The sequence below is a fragment of the Monodon monoceros genome, unplaced genomic scaffold (assembly GCF_005190385.1).
Source record: "Monodon monoceros isolate NGI ecotype Baffin Bay Population unplaced genomic scaffold, NGI_Narwhal_1 Super_Scaffold_10, whole genome shotgun sequence".
In the NCBI taxonomy this organism is placed as follows: Eukaryota; Metazoa; Chordata; class Mammalia; order Artiodactyla; family Monodontidae; genus Monodon; species Monodon monoceros.
The window spans coordinates 27,911,129-27,929,217 of record NW_021703766.1 but is presented as its reverse complement, the minus strand read 5'-3'; the positions used below and the strand labels follow the sequence as shown (position 1 = coordinate 27,929,217).

Genomic DNA, 18,089 nt, shown 5'->3' with positions numbered 1-18,089 from the left:
CTGACTTTTTGAGGCAGTCTGTTTTGTTTTGGACAAGAAACATATTTAGAAAGTTCTTCAATGTATTAACCCCATGTTTGGGTATCTATAACTTGAACCATTTAATCTTAATATAAAAGCAATTTTAAAACACCGTAAAGGATTTTAAGAAGCCTGCTAGCAAATAAATAAACAGGAAATGATAGAAAATCATTTGCAACCACCAATGTGACAATGGGTTCAGCAAGGACCACCAATGGAAACTATTGGGTGAAAGATTATTGGTGAACAGATTATTCACATGACCTCCAAGCATTACCCCATAGAGTACTTATTAATTACAAAGGGGAAAGGAGGTGCTTTGACAGTGGTGAAATCTGGTGGACAACACCTTTAACCAAGTGATCAAATTAAATGTTACCAAGAAGGGCAAAATGGTATTACCTGCCTCATTGTGGCAGTACCAGCATCAGCTGTGTAGGTAGGGTTCTTGGCAAAAAAGTTGAACCTGAATCAAGTCATGAGAAACTATTCAGCTTGTGGGACATTTTACCAGGTAGCTAGTAGCCTGGATTCTTTTTAAAAGGTCAGTGTCTTTATATAAAAAGTGTTAGAATTACCCTAGATTAAGGGAAATGGAAGTGGTATGACAGCGAAATTTCATGCATTCCCTTGACTGGATCCTGGATTTAAAAAAAAAAAAAACTATAAAGGATGTTATTAAGAAATTTGAATATGTGTTATATTTTAGATAGTAACAGTATATTAATGTTAAATTTCTTAGTGTCATGGTAGTATTGAGTTAGGTAGAATGTCCTAACTAGGAGATACATGGTGAAGTATTTACAGATGAGGTAGCCCCTGATTTCTATATTTCTATAACATTTTCAAATGGTTCAGAAAAAAAGTATGTGTGTTTGTATATGTTGTATATCTACGTATATATATAGAGAAAAAAACATCATACAAATGTTAACAATTGGCGAATCTAAGTAAAGGATATATGAGCATTCTTTGGACTATTCATTTTTTTAGGTTAAAAATTTTTCGAAATGAAAAATTTGAAAAGATCCCAGTAGAGCATTAGGCTGTGAGCTGGAGCAATTATTATTCTGCACATTAGCCCTTAATGCATTTGAAGTCCACTATTATATTGCTCCAGGGATTCTTTTGAGTATCCGCAGTGATGAGAAATCTTCACAGTGGTCCACTGCGCAATGAATAAATAATGTAGTTTGCTTCATTAAGCATGCACTGTTTCCTCTTCTATGTTAGGTTGAAATCCAGGCCCTTCCCTGTGGAGTTCACAGTCTAATGTTTGTGGATATGGACATAGATACATGTAATATGTGTTTTCAACCTCCCTTTCTTTGCCTGTAAATTTTTTCCAGTTATAAGAATTATACCCTTGTGACTGTCTTTGGCAACTTGCATCAGGCCCAGCTGGGCGGGGTGCCTGGGACTTACCAGTTGGTTCGAAGTTTCCTGAACATCAAACTTCCGGCTCCCTTGCCTGGACTTCAGGTATTGGCATCTTTCTCTATGTGATGAGTTACCTTCCCAGAGCAGTCTCTCTCGGATAGGCGTTTTCAGTTTAAATGAGGTTATGTGTGGGACCTACTATATGGAGAAGAGACCAGAGGGGGCAGGGAGAGAAGCTAGGAGACCTTGGGAGACTGGTGGTGCAGGAGTCCAGGTGATTATGGTGGTCGCTCAGCTTAGGGTGGAGGAGGGTGCAGGGGCATGATGTCATTGGGTTCTGGACATGTTTTGAAAGTAGACCCAATAGGACTGTGGAAGAACTTGGATGTGGTAGAGTCAGGGCTGACTTCTGAGATTGTTGGCTCAAACAGCTGGAAGAACAGAGTTAGATATGGGTCCTAGAACGTGCCTTTCTTCTCAGCTCACAGTCTAGTTACAGTCAGATACAGACCCTGTGCAAGGTGCTGAACCAGAGCTGTGTACCAAGGGTGGTGGGCTGCAGGCTGCTGGCTTCATACAGGAGGTGAGGCCCACATTTGTGCTTAAAGAGTAGGGGCTTGCCAGCCAGGGGTCTGGGAAAAGGGTATTCCAGGAGGAGGGAGGAGCGTGAACAAATGCGTGGAGGCAAGAAAGAGTATCTGGTGTATCGGGTGTGTGGTAGGGCTAGACCAGCTTGGGGCCAGCTGGTGATGGCCTTGAGCACCAGGCTAAGCACTTAGGATGTAAATTGCTCAAAGGGGTTTAAGTGAGGAAGTGACACGATCAGATCTGGGCTTAAGAAAGAGTCCTGCCTAGGGAAGGGTGGAGGGGCCAAGAAGGGAAGTCTGAGGTCCACTTTTCTGGAGGAGTTGGGGAGAAGCAGAGAGAGGAGTAACCACAGGGCTGCTGCGCAGGTGATGGCAAAGCCACTTTTAGGAGAGAGAAGCTCTAGTGCTGGGAGAGTGGGAACAGAGCTGCTTTCTTAGATTCCCCAGTGCATAACGTAGCACGGTGTCCAAAACAAAGATACTAAGTGAGTGAACAACTAACAGGTGAATGGAAGTGCCAGAATCCATTTAGCTAATCATTAATGGTTAACATTTTATAAACTCAAATATGATGATAGTCTCTTATTGGTCAGTGAACGTCCTTAGCCTGAGTGCACATCTGTAAATTATCACAGAAGAACATGTTACCTGATTGCTGTGGGTACTGGGGTTCCACGGAGAACCCACTGGCTGTCTTTGAAGCCTGTGTACACAGTGCTGTAGAGGAAAGGCTCTCGAGCCAGACTGCCGCTTACCAGCTTACCTTGGAAAAATTATTTAACATCCCCATGCCTCAGGTTCCTAGTTTGTAAAACAGAGAGGAAGAGGCCATTCATGGTCCCTGCCTAGTGGAGTTGTGAGATTAAGTGACTTAATACAAGAAGAGGGCTTAGCTGAGGGCCAGCACATCGAAAGTCGTCAGTTAAACCTTTCCTCTTTTAGGATGGAGAGGTGGAAGGCCATCCTGTGTGGGCGTTAATTTATTACTGCCTGCGCTGTGGAGACCTGCTTGCCGCTTCACAGGTGGTCAACCGAGCCCAGCACCAGCTGGGAGAGTTTAAAACTTGGTTCCAGGAGTACATGAACAGCAAGGACAGAAGGTACAGTGAATGAGATGGTGCATCCAGAAGAAGCCACGTGGAATCAGCAGGGTGGCCCCCACTGGCGTTGCTCTCTTTTCCTTGTGCATGGCTCCAAATAAGTTTCTGCTTGGGAGAAAAATGAAGTTTAGAAAGCAAGTAGAACTCTGTAGAATAACAGTTGAAAACATTAAAAGAGCCCCATTCTGACACCATGTGTACACTTACAAAGTCCCAGGCACATCAAGGATGCTTTAGTAAATGAAACTTTGTTGTATTACACTTCACTTGTTCACATTTAGTGCTTTTCCGGTTGACCCAAATGACAATATACGCTTCATACTCAAAGGCCAGAGTTAGAAGTTAGCAAACTTGAGATATAATCATTGAATTAATTCAGTAAGTTTTTTTTTTTTTTAGTTCTCTTGCATTAAGGAACTGCTAAGCATTCATTTTTCTCTGGTTTTTGTTAATGTAATAGGACTTAAGTTCATATTTGAACCCAGTTACAATATACATACATGTATGTAGAAGAAATAATGGTGGTTACCCCAGTTATACATGTGGAAAACCAGGGTTACTTTTTTGGCAGTGTCAATAATGCTGTGTCCAGAGATTATCTTAAACCATAAGCCCTGTCTTGCTCATGTTAGAGAGTGTAAAGTAGGGACAGTGTTTTAGGGTTCCCCCAGATGCAGACTCTGAGGCAAGGGTTTGAGTGCATGGAGTTTATTTGGGAGGTGATCTCACAGGGATAAGGGAGCGGAGAAGCCGGAGCGGGGCTGAGGCACTTAAGGGACTGACTCACTCTTGCCCATCACTGCTTGAGGGCTGCCAGGGAGGTGGGTGGAGGATTAATTCCCCAGACCTTCTCACGTGCCTCTGACAGCCACTACTTGAGGAAGCCAGTGGGTGGAGACGCAGGTTTTGGTAGCTGCAAGTCTGGTTAAAGTGATGGTGCCCGTGGGTATGGGTGGGACAGTGTTACCCTCCGTGAAGGAAGGCTTCGTGACTCTGCTGTGTGGTTGGGACCTGGGTACTTTCAGATGCCCGTGAGGATCTTTAGCATATGTGTCTGTGTGTTCCCTTGTGTCTCTAGATTGTCCCCAGCTACGGAGAACAAGCTCCGACTGCATTACCGCAGGGCCCTCAGGAACAACACGGACCCCTACAAACGGGCTGTGTACTGTATCATTGGCAGATGTGACATCACTGACAACCAGAGCGAGGTGGCCGACAAAACTGAGGACTACCTGTGGCTGAAGGCAGGCGCTACTTCCCTTGCCCAGTAGGGCATTCTCCCCTTCCCCCTGCTCACACACTGCACACAGATGTTACTGCTTAATGTATAATGCCAATAGGGTGACTGGACTAGTGGATTTCCTGTCTCCTGGCCCATTTTTTATTGTGTAATATTCGCAACCAGTAACACAGCCATTAACGTAGCCTTGAGCATGGCAGCTAATCGGCTACAAGTCCGCACCCAGCACAGGAAGTAGCTTGTACCAATGCCTGTATTTCTCTTGGGCGTTTAGTTGAACCAGGTGTGTTTCGATGATGACGGCACCAGCTCCCCACAGGACAGGCTCACTCTCTCTCAGTTCCAGAAACAGTTGTTGGAAGACTACGGTAAGATACCCAGAACATAGCTACCTTTCCTCTCTTGTCCACCTAAGGTCACTGCTTAGCTTTTTTCTGGGAAAATCCTTCATCTCTGAACTCTGTCTCTCCTTCAGAACCCTCTGGATCTTCAAAACACAACACAACAAAACAATGAGTTCAAATTTGGGTAGAGGCCACGCACGTGGCCGTAAACAGAGTATGTGACTTACATGGTCGTTGACCGTAAACTCCACTAGTTCTTTGAACTGCTCTGGCAGACACTGGCTCAGGGAGAGACATAAGAGGACTTGGTTACTGCTTCCTCAGAGACCTCGCAGTGACTATATCTGAGCACAAACAAGGGAGAAATAGCTTTTCATTTTTTCTTTCTCTCACTGTTTAAAAATTGGGGGAAGAAAAGGAGATTCCAACTAGTGGTCCGCAGTGTTGAACGCAGATATCTGTGAATCGGAGAATACCGAAGGTTTGAAATCATTCGTGTCCTTATTGAGTGACTTTTATCAGGATAAAGGAGAGAAACAGCCCCTTTTGTATTCCGTTTTAAGGTCCTGTGCTCTGTTTCTCTCCCAACTAATGCAAGCAGTTTGGGTTTTACAACACAGCCCCGCTCGCCAGTTGTTTTGTGAGGTCCGGAGGCTGTGGAAACAGGCCACGGCTGGAGTGGCATCCACTGTGTCCAGAGCCCCCGCATCCGTTCAGGCTCAGGCTGGTGCTTTTGTCCTGCCCAGCAAGTCCTTTGAGCACATAGGGCTTCTTCTGGGCTCGGGGCTGCCAGCAGAGGCCGGCTCCTTCTGAGTCAGCTTGACCTCCTCTCCCTGGACAGGTGAGTCCCACTTCACGGTGAACCATCAGCCCTTCCTCTACTTCCAAGTGCTGTTCCTGACCGCGCAGTTCGAAGCTGCCATTGCCTTTCTCTTCCGCATGGAGCGGCTGCGCTGCCATGCTGTCCACGTGGCGCTAGTGCTCTTTGAGCTAAAGCTGCTTTTAAAATCCTCGGGACAGAGTGCTCAGCTCCGTGAGTATTTGTTGGCAGTGGCACATCCATAACACATCCCCCCATCAGATGGCAGTGGACACATAGCTGCAGCCAGCAGGGATTTGGGCAAGTGGTACCAATCATTTTAGAGTGTTGTAGGCGGTTGGGCTTATGAGATGATTAGTATGAGGGTTCTTGCCTTTCCCGCCTCCATTAGTATTCCCTGAGGTGTTTAATAGATAAAATGCTTTGCTAAGTGCTAGTTTTGTGGCCAGTGAGTCAGGTCGCCTGGAGGGTGGTACAGGAGAAACAGTCCCTAGAGTCATGAGACTGGTTCCCATTAGGGCTCTAACTGGAGACACTGGAAGGCGCAGCCAGCCATCTTGTGTGCCTACCTGCATGGGGTGGGAGTCCGGGGAGGGAGAGAAGATACCTGTGCATGAATGGCTGCAGCTTCCTTAGTAGCACAGCAGACTCACTCCAGAACACATGCCGTAATGGTCAGTTGTCACCATCTTTTCACTCAGAGACCAGCGTACTAGTGATTTACTAAAAATGCCACTTTCTCCAATCTGTACTTGGGATGAAATTGAGGACAGGGTGGTGAAGGGGATTGGCCTAAGCTCACAGTGGCAAACATTGGCTGGGCTGCAGGAGTAGGTGCCACCACTGGGTCTTTGGACTCAGTTCCCATAGCTCTCCGTTGCATGGGTAGAAGGGCAGTGTGGTTGTGAGCAGTTCTGTCCCCGTCGGTGCAGTCAGCCATGAGCCTGGCGACCCTCCCTGCATGCGGAGGCTGAACTTCGTGCGGTTACTCATTCTCTACACCCGGAAGTTTGAATCCACGGACCCGAGAGAGGCCCTCCAATACTTCTACTTCCTCAGGTTAGACTGGCTTTTGACCATTTACTTCAGCTGGTTTTGATTTCTGCCACTGTGAGAATGACAGAGACCTTGGGGCCACACCAGAAACCAGGTTGATTTTGTCCCCTTCTAGAGACGAGAAAGACAGTCAAGGAGAAAACATGTTTCTGCGTTGTGTGAGCGAGCTGGTGATAGAAAGTCGAGAGGTATGTCTGTTAACTTTTCTCCACGCCCCCATGATTTACAGTGTACAAGTTCTCATGCTGATGTGATACTGGATGGTCACCTCAATATGAGTTTGGTGGATGTGGCTGGGGGCAGGGGGGTGTTAGAGTTTTCTTTGGTTTCTGACAATGAAAACGTTGATTCAGTCTCACTGTTCTCTAGTTTGTGCAAGACTTCTCCCACCTCCCCTGTTCCTCTCTTGTCTTCAAAGAATTGTGGATTCTGTGTATATCCTCGTCCAATAAACTGAGTAAACTTTTTTTTGTCTCTGCAGTTCGATATGATTCTTGGGAAACTAGAGAACGATGGAAGTAGAAAGGTGGGTTAAGTGCACCCCAGAGGTGTGTTAGTTTGCAGTTGGGGGTTTATAATTGTCCAAAGAATACAGTTAGATTTTAGGATTCAAGGTACTGAAGACTCAAATCTGAATGAAGTTGCTTAGTTTTAAAAACAAAGAATGAAAATTACAGGCCCCAAATGATGACCTTGATTTTATATACATTTACATTTCTCCTTAAAATATGTAAATTTGTGGTTAGATAGCTTTTTTATTATGTTCAGAATACTCATCTGTTCACACCTGCCATATTTTCAGCTGAGAAGGCTACATTTCTGCCATTCTTGGCTCAGAAAATATGCAAGAAAGAAATTGGTTACTGCACTTACTCTCCCCAGAGGGGAAAGTTACAAATGCACTTGACCTCTCTCAAAAGATAGTTTTTGAGGGCTCAGAACTCTACACTGACCTCAGAGATGCAGCTGCTCCTGTGAGCCTTAGCAGTTCCCTAAGACCCATCATGGCTATTGGGCAATGTAGAAGGGGCAGAGGCCCTGGTGTCAGAGACCCCTCCTGACCCACTCGGGCACTCTCCACATGCCTCTCTTAGGGACTCACTTTCCTCATTTGTAAAAATGGGTGGTTTAGAGCCAGCAGTCTCAAGATGACCTCCCACTGCTCACACCATCCAGAAGAAGAACAGTGGCAGTGCTGGTGACAGTGGCCATGCTTATGGAGCAGTGACAACTGCCAGGCCCCTGTGCTGAATGCTTGACATGTATTTTCTCACTTAATCATCACAAGAACCCAACACAGTGGGAACCGTCATCTGTTTTTCAAGGGAGGAAGTGGAGACAAGAGAGGTTATTTTCCTCAAGATCACACAGCTAGTAAGGAAGTGAGCTGGAATTTGAGCCCAGTCCTTCTTGACCCCAGAGCCCATGCTCTTCACTGATCTCCTGTGCTGCCAGGGTGGCGGAGCAGGTCACCCGACTTGGTCCAGGGCTGATGGAGAATCAGATGGCCAGTCAGACGTCACATAGTCTGCCCTCTCTCTTCACAGTACCTCAGGCCTCTCCCATACTTTCTTGACCATTTGGTTGCTGTTGAGTGATGATGCAGATTCTTTTTGTTTGTTTTTAGTATCCTGACACCACTTGCCATATATTTTTTCAGGACTGGATTTCTTTTGCCATCTGTCTTAGAAAACAAATTCAGAATCTTTCAGATACTTTCTCTGAGCCTCCTGGTTTCTTTCCCCCTAGTGCCTACTCGTCAGCAAAATTAAAATCACTGATGATTTCACCGATTCTCTAGGTCATTCTGGAAAATTAGAAAGCACAGTCCTACTGGTGACTCCTGTGCTTCCTTTGAGTCTGCCTCTTCATGGGTAGTTTCCTTGGTCCTTTTCATATGTTTAATACGACCTTATATCTTCAAGAAAGCCAGAGTCTAGCTGATGAAATATGTGCATTGCCCAGGGCAAGTATTTTCAGTTAAAGTAGTTTTCGGATCTCAGTTGCTTCTCTGTGTTTAAAATAACAGCTCTGTCCCCCCATTTCTCTCTTCCTCCCCTCCATAATTTGTCTTGTCAGCCTGGAGTCATAGATAAGTTTACTAGTGACACAAAGCCTATTATCAACAAAGTTGCTTCCGTGGCAGAAAATAAAGGACTGTTTGAAGAAGCAGCAAAGCTTTATGACCTTGCCAAGGTAAAATGTGCTCTTTTCTTTCTTCTGCACTTAATAGATCTGTCATCGGCCTTGTGGCATTAAATGCACAAGCATTTCGATGCTGCCATTGTTGTACCCTCTCCCTGCTGAGGCATTTTCTCCTAGTGCTTAGGCAGTTAATAGTCCAGTCAGGGTGAAGTTCCCATTGTACAGAATTATTTCTGCCCATAAGGTCTTCCTGGCCAAACAAGAGTGACATATTGAAAGGCTGTCCCACGGGCACTGAGCAAAGCCTCCCTTGGCAGCAGAGGAAGCACCCATCACGCTTGGGTGGTGAAGCTGCTGGTGAAGATGCCTGGTGCTCACCCTCCGGGCAGCCGCACAAACACTGCCCGGTGTGTGTCAGGGAACAAAACCACAGCTGAGGGGTTCTGAGAGAACTGGAGGAAGTAGCTCGTTGTGAGAACATGCAGGGAATACCGATGACTGTTAGGGCCTGAAGAAGAATACATTCTCTCCTTTTATCAGCTGACCAACTTGGGCAAAAAGAGGGTTATAATTCATTTTTCCTTTCATTTAAAAGTGTTCTGATTGAGGTCTAATTAAAAAGTAGAAAAATGTACACATATTCAGTGAACAGCTTGATGGGTTTCCCACAGTTATGTATCTGTGTCATCACCACCCAGATCAAGATACAGAACAAAAGTTCCCTCTTTGGTTTCGGTTATTTAGTTTTTTTCCTCTTATTGATTATTTTTAATTGATTCCTTTCTTAATTTAAAAAACCGAACAGAATGCTGACAAGGTTCTGGAGCTGATGAACAAACTGCTCAGCCCTGTCGTCCCCCAGATCAGTGCCCCACAGTCCAACAAGGAGAGGCTGAAGAACATGGCGCTCTGCGTCGCGGAGCGGTAAGGCCGGGGCTGGCTCCAGGGGGTCCTGGGGCTCCCAGCGCCCACCCAGACGCATCTTCAGCTTTACCGTAGCATCAAAGAGTTCCCCAGCATGGCTCTACTCACTCACCCTCCCACCAGCACTGACAGTTTGAGAGTTCCTGTTCCCCCACGTCATAACCAACTGTCACTTGGCACTGTCAACTTGGTAAACATTCTTGCCAAAAGGAAGGGTATGAAAGGGTATCTCAGCATTTTAATCCTGTACATGAGGTTTAATTCTAGGCATTATACTCATCTATATGTCATTAGCAGCCATCTCAAAGACATTTTGGAACAAAGCTAGTGATGGATGGATGGGGGAATTCTTAGAGATGTAGTGGCCAGTGTTTCAGAAGCTACCTTCCTCCCCATGAGTTCGAGGATTTATCATACTTTAACCAGTGTAACTCCCAGGCTGGGGCAATAGTTGTCACTTTTTGTGCCCTCTGCAGATATGCCTAATAAAGTGACCCAGTGAAAACTGGGTTGGAGATGCTTGCTGAGATGGGGGCTGAGGCAAGAGAACTGTGCTTCACACAGAACATTTATAGGTGGATTTCTGTCAAACCCACCATCAAATGCTTGGCCATTTCAAAAGAAACACTATTTTCCACTCCTTAGTTCACTTCATCTAGAGAGTTTAAGAGGTTTTGTTTGACATTTTTTAGATGCTATCCTCAAGTTATAGATTGCACAGAAATTCCTAATATACCCCCCTTCCTTCTTTTTTGTCCTTCAGGTATAGGGCTCAGGGAATCAGTGCAAATAAATTTGTGGACTCCACGTTCTATCTTCTGTTGGACTTGATCACCTTTTTTGACGAGTATCACAGTGGGCATATTGACAGAGCCTTTGATGTAAGTTTCAGGAGGGGTGTTTGAAGTGCAGGTTAATGTATGCCCTTGAAAAATCAAAACGCTTCGTGAGATTCATTTAAAACAAAGGAAATGTCACCAGTATGCTTGTTAAGTGAAGAAGGACAAGTATGATCCTGTGAATATAAAAGGGATTTCTGTGTTGCTCTTTTTTTCCTTTTTCTCTTCCTTTCTTCTTTAGTCTAAAAACAGAGAGGTTTCTCAGAGTAATTTGAAATCTCTGAATTGTAAAACTGCCTCAGAAAACGAGGATAGGAATTGAGTCAGTCAGCAAGTTAGAATCAAAGCCTTTGAATGAGGGGATTAGCATTTCCTATTAAGAAGCCCACTATGAATGTGTTAGATGCTGACTATGTGTTTGAGGAGATGAAATGACTGTGATGGTTGTATCATATGGGACCGATGTGTTTTGTTTTAAATAGATAATTGATCGGTTGAAGCTGGTGCCCCTGAATCAGGAAAGTGTGGAAGAGAGAGTGGCTGCCTTCAGAAATTTCAGTGATGAGGTGAGTCCTTTTCTTCCTGTATTATAAAATTCTTTTTTCCCCCACTTCTAACTGAAAGCTTTTGTTTTAACATAGCCAGTAACTTTAACAGTCCTACTACAATCACCATCCAGACCGAGTTTTCTAAGACGAGTCCAATTTCAGGTATACTGGACTGGTTTTTCTGTGAGTACACATATCCCCATCAGATTATAGTCTGAGTTCCTGACTCAGAAAATACACTCGCTTTAGAGACCAGACATATTCTTGGGAGAAACAGGTTTCTTGTTGATCCTGTGGGATCTGGTTTGATTCTTTACTATGCACTTGTTCTAGAGGGTGTGTCAGTGCTTAACTCTGATCTTGTCTAAGTAGTTCCATTGGGTACATGAAATATGCATCATGATTCACATCCTTCTTTCCCTTCTCTGAACCATTTTGTCTCAAGAGGCAGGTGCAGTGACCATGGACTCAATTATCAGCCCAGGAGCCCCAGAGCTACTGTCTCTCTGCAGGGTTTCTAGCATGTTGCCACTGCTTAGCCCAAGGGTGCTCAACTGGGCTGCACGCTGGAATTGCTAGGAGACCTTTAAAAAAATCTTTGTGCCCAGGCCCAGAAATTCTGGTTTCCCTGATCTGAGCTGCAGCCCAGAACTCCCCTGGTTATTCCCATGTGCAGCTAAGGGTAAGACTCTTCTGTAGAACCACAGGCACTGAGGGCCAGCTGCCTGGTTCCAGGATGTTCCTAACAGTGTTTCAATTTAAAACCATTAGTAAGCACATTCCTTTTATGAAAGCATGTTTCTGTTCTAGAGGAAGAAGGAAGGCCGGCTTCTGCACATGTGGTGAGGCAGCTGCCTGCTGTGGTACACACAGTTCAGGAGGTCTTACCTCTTGCCGACCATCCCTTCACACCTGCTGCAGTTCTACCCCTAGCCACTCCTTCTGTTGATTCTTGCCCTCCCCTGGTTACATCATTCAGTGTTTCATGGACTGAAGTGTTGTACCAGGGCCTGTCCTCACAGACACTCCCAAGGACTCTGCTCGGGCTGTGCTGGTCCCATGGAGACAGTCTGGTGGGCCTGAGACAGTGGGGAGTGGTAGGGACTGGAGAACCAGCGTATGCGTCCCTGCCTGCTGACATTCAAATGCAGGCTTTTGCTAATCACTCTTGCTGGCCAGACGTAGTGGGCATGCTTTTTGCTCACTGCCCCTGCCTAGGAGGACTGGCATAAACAAGGGATCAGAAGAGTGACCTACCTGACCTTCTGAGTAGCATTGCCTGAGCTTTGCTTTCACGCTTGACATTTCAATGCCATCAGCTCCTTTTTGGTGGCTGTGTGGCGCTCCACCTGGAAGCTGTGGAGATGTGATGTGACCAGGCCTTCCTGGAGCACTGCTCCCCCCTCCCCCAACCTGTGGTTGGCCCCAGGGCTTGGTTCTTTCTCCTTACTTCATGTGTGTCCCTCTGTGCAGGTCAGGCACAACCTCTCAGAAGTGCTTCTCGCCACCATGAACATCTTGTTCACACAGTTTAAGAGGCTCAAGGGGACAAGTCCATCATCGGCATCCAGGCCCCAGCGAGTCATCGAGGACCGTGATTCTGTAAGATCCCAGCCAGATGGTTGGCCAGAGCCATCGCTGAGAACCACCTTTCTGGTTTGCTGTCCATTGCACCTCATGAGACCACTGCTCATGACCCTAAATTGCTCGTTTCTTTACTATCTGGCAGCTGGGTAAAGTTTGTGTCGGGGGCTCCCGGAAGAAATCGAACATTAATGGGGTTGCTACTCTTCTCAAGCTAAAAAACAAAGATGTGCTAAGTCAGCGAATATCACCTTTAAAAAAATCAAAATGCTAATTTATACTGATTCCACAAGAATTCCAGCCCATTTTAAAATAGAAGGTCATTTTATGAGTCTCAGTTCAGCACTTTCATGAAAACCATAGTTACTTTTGGTCAACAATTAGATGCAAACCCTTGTTTCTACTGTCATCTCACAGTGACTCCAGGGAGGTACCTAGGACAGTCGTTATCCCCATTTTACAGTTGAGGGATCTGAGGCCTGGGTCAGGAGGTGTCTTGCTTTTGTGGGCCCCTCAGGTGGTAGGTGAAGGAGCCACGTCTGGGAGCCGGGTCTGTCTGATACCAAGGCCAGTGCCCTTTCCATTGCCTGTGGGGCCTCCGGCATTGCTTGGGTCACGCAGAGTCCAGGTAGATAGAACCCTGGGATTCCAACAGTGTATGGTGTACATTTGATTTGATAAAAGGGGAAAGAAAGGTGTTTGACCCAATTAAACCATTAATTCCGTCGTGCAATGGATAGCGCATTGGACTTCCAATTAAACCATTAAAACAGGCAGTGTTTTAGAATTACCTTTCCCTTAACATTTCCACTTACTGTTTGGTGAGTCTCTCAGTATGGTGTACAACAGCCATACCTGATTTTGGCAATCAAGAAACTAGAGCCTTGAAAATCTATCTCCCGCCTCCATGGATATCTGAGGGCTCTCTCTGCTATGACCCCTACAGGCATTGTCACTGTCAGAACCTCTGCCTCGTGAGTGATGGTGGGAATTTTCACCTTTAGCAGCATACATAGCAGTACTCAGAAGTGGTCCTCCGACGTGGTAGGCCCATCCGTGTGTGCATGAGAGGCAGCTGCAGGTCTGCCATCTGCCCTTGGACAGGCAAGAGCCTACATAGGAGATGTGCCAGCAGTGGGCTCGCTGTGCTGGGGCCTTGGCAGCAGTGCTGTTGTGAATACAACTACTGAAGTGGTGGGCGTTTCTGATACTCTCTGTACTGCTTACAGGTCAGAGCAGGGCTTGCTCACAGAGAGCAGAGCTGGTGGCCTGGCAGGTCCATTTTCCACATCTGAAGGGAACTGATTTAAGACTAGCTGGACTCACACGCTGTGTGTTTTAGTCTCTCTTTTTTAGGCACTTAGTTTTTACATATGATGGATAAAGCCATTCTCCTGTCTTCCTCTTACCCACCGCTCTCCTTTGTAATGAAAGGAAGGGATGGGTGGAGTCGAGGAAAGACTTATGTGTAAAAGCTGCCTGCCCAAGAATTGGCCTCATGGTTTAAGCTGCAGTGTTGCCAGGGAGTGGATGTGTCCCTTGGCCTGCATACCCCTAGAGCTTACGTAAAGTAGCTAGAAGTTAGGAGAACCCATGCACATTTTTGCACTTTTAAAGAAAATCTGATGGATACTCTCATCATAAAGTAAATTTCTTTTGGCTTGGACATTAATTAGGACCTTTACTTGCCAATTTACTTCACATATCAGGTAAAAGGCACTTACCTTTCAGTTTTCTTCTTGAATGGTCCTTAAGAAGCCTAGTAAATGACCCTTGAATTTTTCTTAAAAATCTCATTACTGATCCAAAAGATGTGTGTAGACCCTCCTTTTCTATTCCAGATATGGTTTCCTTTCCTGCTGGTATAAGCATCCAACACACCTCAATGTGGGGCAACCTGAAGCTGTTCTCTTACGTTTCTTTATTCTTTATTCAGTAATTTATCAGTTGGAAATTGGAGTGAAGGTTCCTATTTTTGTTGTTGGAAACACCTGAGTTTAAATCTTTTTCCTTCCTGGAGCAGTCCAGGAATCTCATAAATATTGTTGCCTGAGAAAAGAGGGCCAAGCACGTCTGTCAGGAAGGAAGGAATGTAAGGAGTGAAAGGAAGGAAAGGGGAAGATGCAGGAGAGGAAAGAGGTGGAATGGGCCTCACTTAGGCACGACTGTTGCCTCTGGTAGTGCAGGTGCTTCATGAGGGCCCTAGAAAGAAACTCAGGACCCCATGGTAACAGTTGGACAGAAACCAGCCAGGAGAGAGAGAGAGGCTCAGAGAAGTAGAGCAGGCAGTCTGAAGCACAGGGCCGTGTCAGCAGCTGGTCAGACGTGTCAGGTGAGGCAGCTTGCCCGGCACACCCATCCATCTTTTGCTAAGCAGAAGGGCTTTGGAACTGAGGCCCCAGCAGCCGAGCTTTGCTAACTCTGCACCATGCTGGAGGAACATGATGGTGGAGGGTGAGACTGTCATCCACCCACCGGGAATCTGCCCTGACCCCAAGGGGTAGAAAATGGAAGGCCAGGGTGGTGGTTCCCAGGACAGTGCCCTGACCCGGAAGTTAACTGGATCTCTTCTCTTCTTCCCCTTTCTCTCAGCAACTCCGCAGCCAAGCCCGAGCCCTGATTACCTTTGCTGGGATGATACCCTACCGGACATCTGGGGACACCAACGCGAGGCTGGTGCAGATGGAGGTCCTCATGAATTAAGTGCGATGCTCCAAGAGGCTCCTGGGGCTGCTCGCTGTCAGTACCTCAGGCCTGTGGGCCTGCCAGGGTGGGGGGAGTTTCTGGTTTTGTTTCTGTTGTGTTAGTTTTGTTTTGTTTTTTTGTATTATGTATATTTGTCAACACCAATAAATTTCTTTGATTTGTATTTCTTTTCACATTCTTTTATTTTCATTGTTTTGTTTTGTTTTTCCTTTGAAATTTTGTTCAAATTTTTATTTGTGTGGGAGGAAATGTCTTCACTAGTGCTTGGGCCAGAAAATTATAGGCTTATATAGGCATCTGTGATTTGGTTAAAGTTGACCTTAAATGATTAAAAATTCACCCAAAATGAGCAAGGAAATGAAGCCTTTGGGAGTTGCTTTTATTTAGATATAACATTCCCTGTAGCAGGGTCACAGTTTGCTTTTCACATTTTTATTTGAATGTGAAAGCCAGTCTCAGCCTTGGTAAGTTAAGATTTGTGTGTGAAATACCAAGCACTCCATGTCCTCTTCCCTCTTACCTCACCAAGGTGGGCCTTGGCGTCCGGGGGTCCAAGACCATCCTCCAAATTATTTGGTTTGCTGTTCTGTTGAAATCCCACTGGAGATGAAAACATAGGCCTAGGAAACGATAGCCTAGTAAATGAACCTTGTCGGGGTCTCAGCTGGAGCTCGAGGGAGGGCAAACCTGGGAGCCCTCTGTAGCTGCAGCACTGCGAGGCGACTGCTTGGCCTTGTGTACTCTTCTCTTCTAGAGGACTTCTAAGCCCCTCTTTTCCCTTCTCTGGTGCTTGGTTCTTCTGCTTGGACAGCTTCCCCTCTCCTTCCCTTTCCCACTCATGAAGCCAGTTGGCCAGGCCAGCTCATGGGTCTCATTACATTGGGCATCAGCACCGTGGATGTGTGGTCCCTGAGCAGAGGTTGTCCCCCATCATTGGCCCTGTTTCTCCCGAAGCCTTGGACTAAACTAGAGAGGACGTGAGGACGAGTGTTTGTTCCTGAATGGACCAGCTGGGGCTACGAGAAATTGGGTATGGTCGGCTCTACCGGTTTTATGGACTGCTCCTGAGGTGGGCTCTCCCAGGAGGATGTTAAGATCCCCAGAGTCTCCAAAGGTACTTTTTTGCTTCTAGAGAGGAAACTCTCGTCACAGGGCATGGTTACCCTCACAATCCTCTGGTTATAAAAATACTAATTGTTGCCTTTCCTTGTAGTAAAGAGCTAATAGATAGATAATGGGGCCATCTGCTGTTCATCAGTTGGATCCCCTTATATCTATCAAGGATGTAGCCTAAGGGGCTGTCTCCCTCCTCTAGTCCCATCTATTCACCTTCAATTGGGCTTTACTAAGAAAGTCTCAGAATGCAAGCACTGCAGGGGACTTGATTTAGCAAGTTGTGCCCAATTTATGTGTGTTGATTATATTTTAAACAAAGCAAACAATTTGCTTTAACAGTGTCTTAAAAAGAGTATTCTGAGGACTTTTTATAAAGTTTGATTTAGGGTTCTTTTTTTGTTTGATACTGGATCTTGTAGATAGAAATATAAGTGTCATAAAGGAGATCAAGGCGCAAGGTGTTTAAATATGTATTTGCTCCCTGGCTCACCTCTTGTTCATCATTCTCATTGTGAGAATTAATTGTGGATTTGCCTTTCCTTGCGTCATGCAGTTCTGCCAGCTCCAAATAGGAGAGCTGCACGTGAGCCCTGCATAGGGGGATGAGGTCCTCTACCCTTGGACAGAAGGGAGAGGAAAGCTGCCCTGAAGGGGGAACTGGGTGGAGTTGAGAGGAACGCAGTCCCTGGTTGGCATTTGAGAACTTGCGTAGCGAGAGACATTTATAGGAGAAATAAGGTAACTTGGTTCATACCAGAAGGGCTGGGCCAGGCTCATGGAGGTAACCCAGGGCTTGTCCTGTCGACGGATTCTGTGGTAAAGCAAGGCCTGCTGGGTGCAGAGATGCAGGAGACATGAGGCCGAGTTTAGAAGGCCACAGCATCTAACAGGTTCCCGTGTACTCATGTTTACAGCTTGTGGCCAGAAATCATGGTCCTGTGATAGATTATTAGGTTAAAAGTCATCCTTAGCTCACTCGGTCAGGGAGCTAAATCCTTTCCCTTGATACTGGTCCATGATTTCACCATTTACCCAGAGAAACTGAGAGAAAGTGGTCCTGGTAGTCTTTCATCTTCCCAGGATGAGATTCCAATCTTTCTAACAAAATCAAGCGTACTTGGAGGCTGACAGGGTCAGTGCCTGCCTCCGAGTGGCTCATAATAAACTCACTGAGACACTCAGAGGGATGTACTGACTTGATCTGAGTCCCTTTCAGAGGCCTAGGGATTTGATTGCATGGACTCTGTTCCTTTGATTTTTTTTTTTTTTTTTTTTAAACAACCGTGGCCGCCTAACTTCTAAGGGAAAACAAGTGGAACTAGTGAGCTCTCAGAGCGCGAATCCTTTGGTTTTATCACTCCTGAGCTGGACGCGTTCATCAAAGAGCAGGAGATGCCCACGCACACTGAAGCCAGAATGTAGGCCCTGCTCCTGCCCTCCAATAACTTACAGTCTAATTAGAGACTTGTAATGGCAGTAGAGCAGCCACTATTGTTATTCTTTTGATGAATCATTTAAATTCGAGGGTTTAGGTTACTTGAAGAACAGTACTATAGACTTTCCCACAGAATCCCGCACTTGCTGATATAGAGGGAAAAAAAATTGAGGAGCATTTACTCTTTGGATTCTCACCCCTGCCCGCTCTGTTTGAGTGAACTGTTTTGGCCAAAGCTTTAATA

At 45.9% G+C, this 18,089-nt stretch overlaps 1 protein-coding gene across 6 annotated transcripts in view; it reads left to right on the top strand.

The window, feature by feature from the left end:
* Positions 1–15,462, top strand: part of NUP93 (nucleoporin 93) — a 107,866-nt gene extending 92,404 nt beyond the window's left edge. For 3 of the 6 annotated variants that reach the window (XM_029204070.1, XM_029204083.1, XM_029204082.1), the window contains 14 exons: positions 1,371–1,503; positions 2,931–3,088; positions 4,167–4,332; positions 4,603–4,696; positions 5,514–5,705; positions 6,425–6,551; positions 6,664–6,736; positions 7,030–7,074; positions 8,628–8,744; positions 9,499–9,617; positions 10,381–10,498; positions 10,939–11,022; positions 12,478–12,606; positions 15,181–15,457. In XM_029204070.1, the coding sequence (XP_029059903.1) occupies positions 1,371–1,503; positions 2,931–3,088; positions 4,167–4,332; positions 4,603–4,696; positions 5,514–5,705; positions 6,425–6,551; positions 6,664–6,736; positions 7,030–7,074; positions 8,628–8,744; positions 9,499–9,617; positions 10,381–10,498; positions 10,939–11,022; positions 12,478–12,606; positions 15,181–15,291 (1,666 nt within the window). In that variant the 3' untranslated portion in view covers positions 15,292–15,457. Of the gene's footprint in view, positions 1–1,370; positions 1,504–2,930; positions 3,089–4,166; positions 4,333–4,602; positions 4,697–5,513; positions 5,706–6,424; positions 6,552–6,663; positions 6,737–7,029; positions 7,075–8,627; positions 8,745–9,498; positions 9,618–10,380; positions 10,499–10,938; positions 11,023–12,477 lie in introns of all 6 variants that reach the window. The other 3 variants (XM_029204063.1, XM_029204078.1, XM_029204080.1) reach the window with 2 other exon arrangements.
* Positions 15,463–18,089: the final 2,627 nt, after the last annotated feature.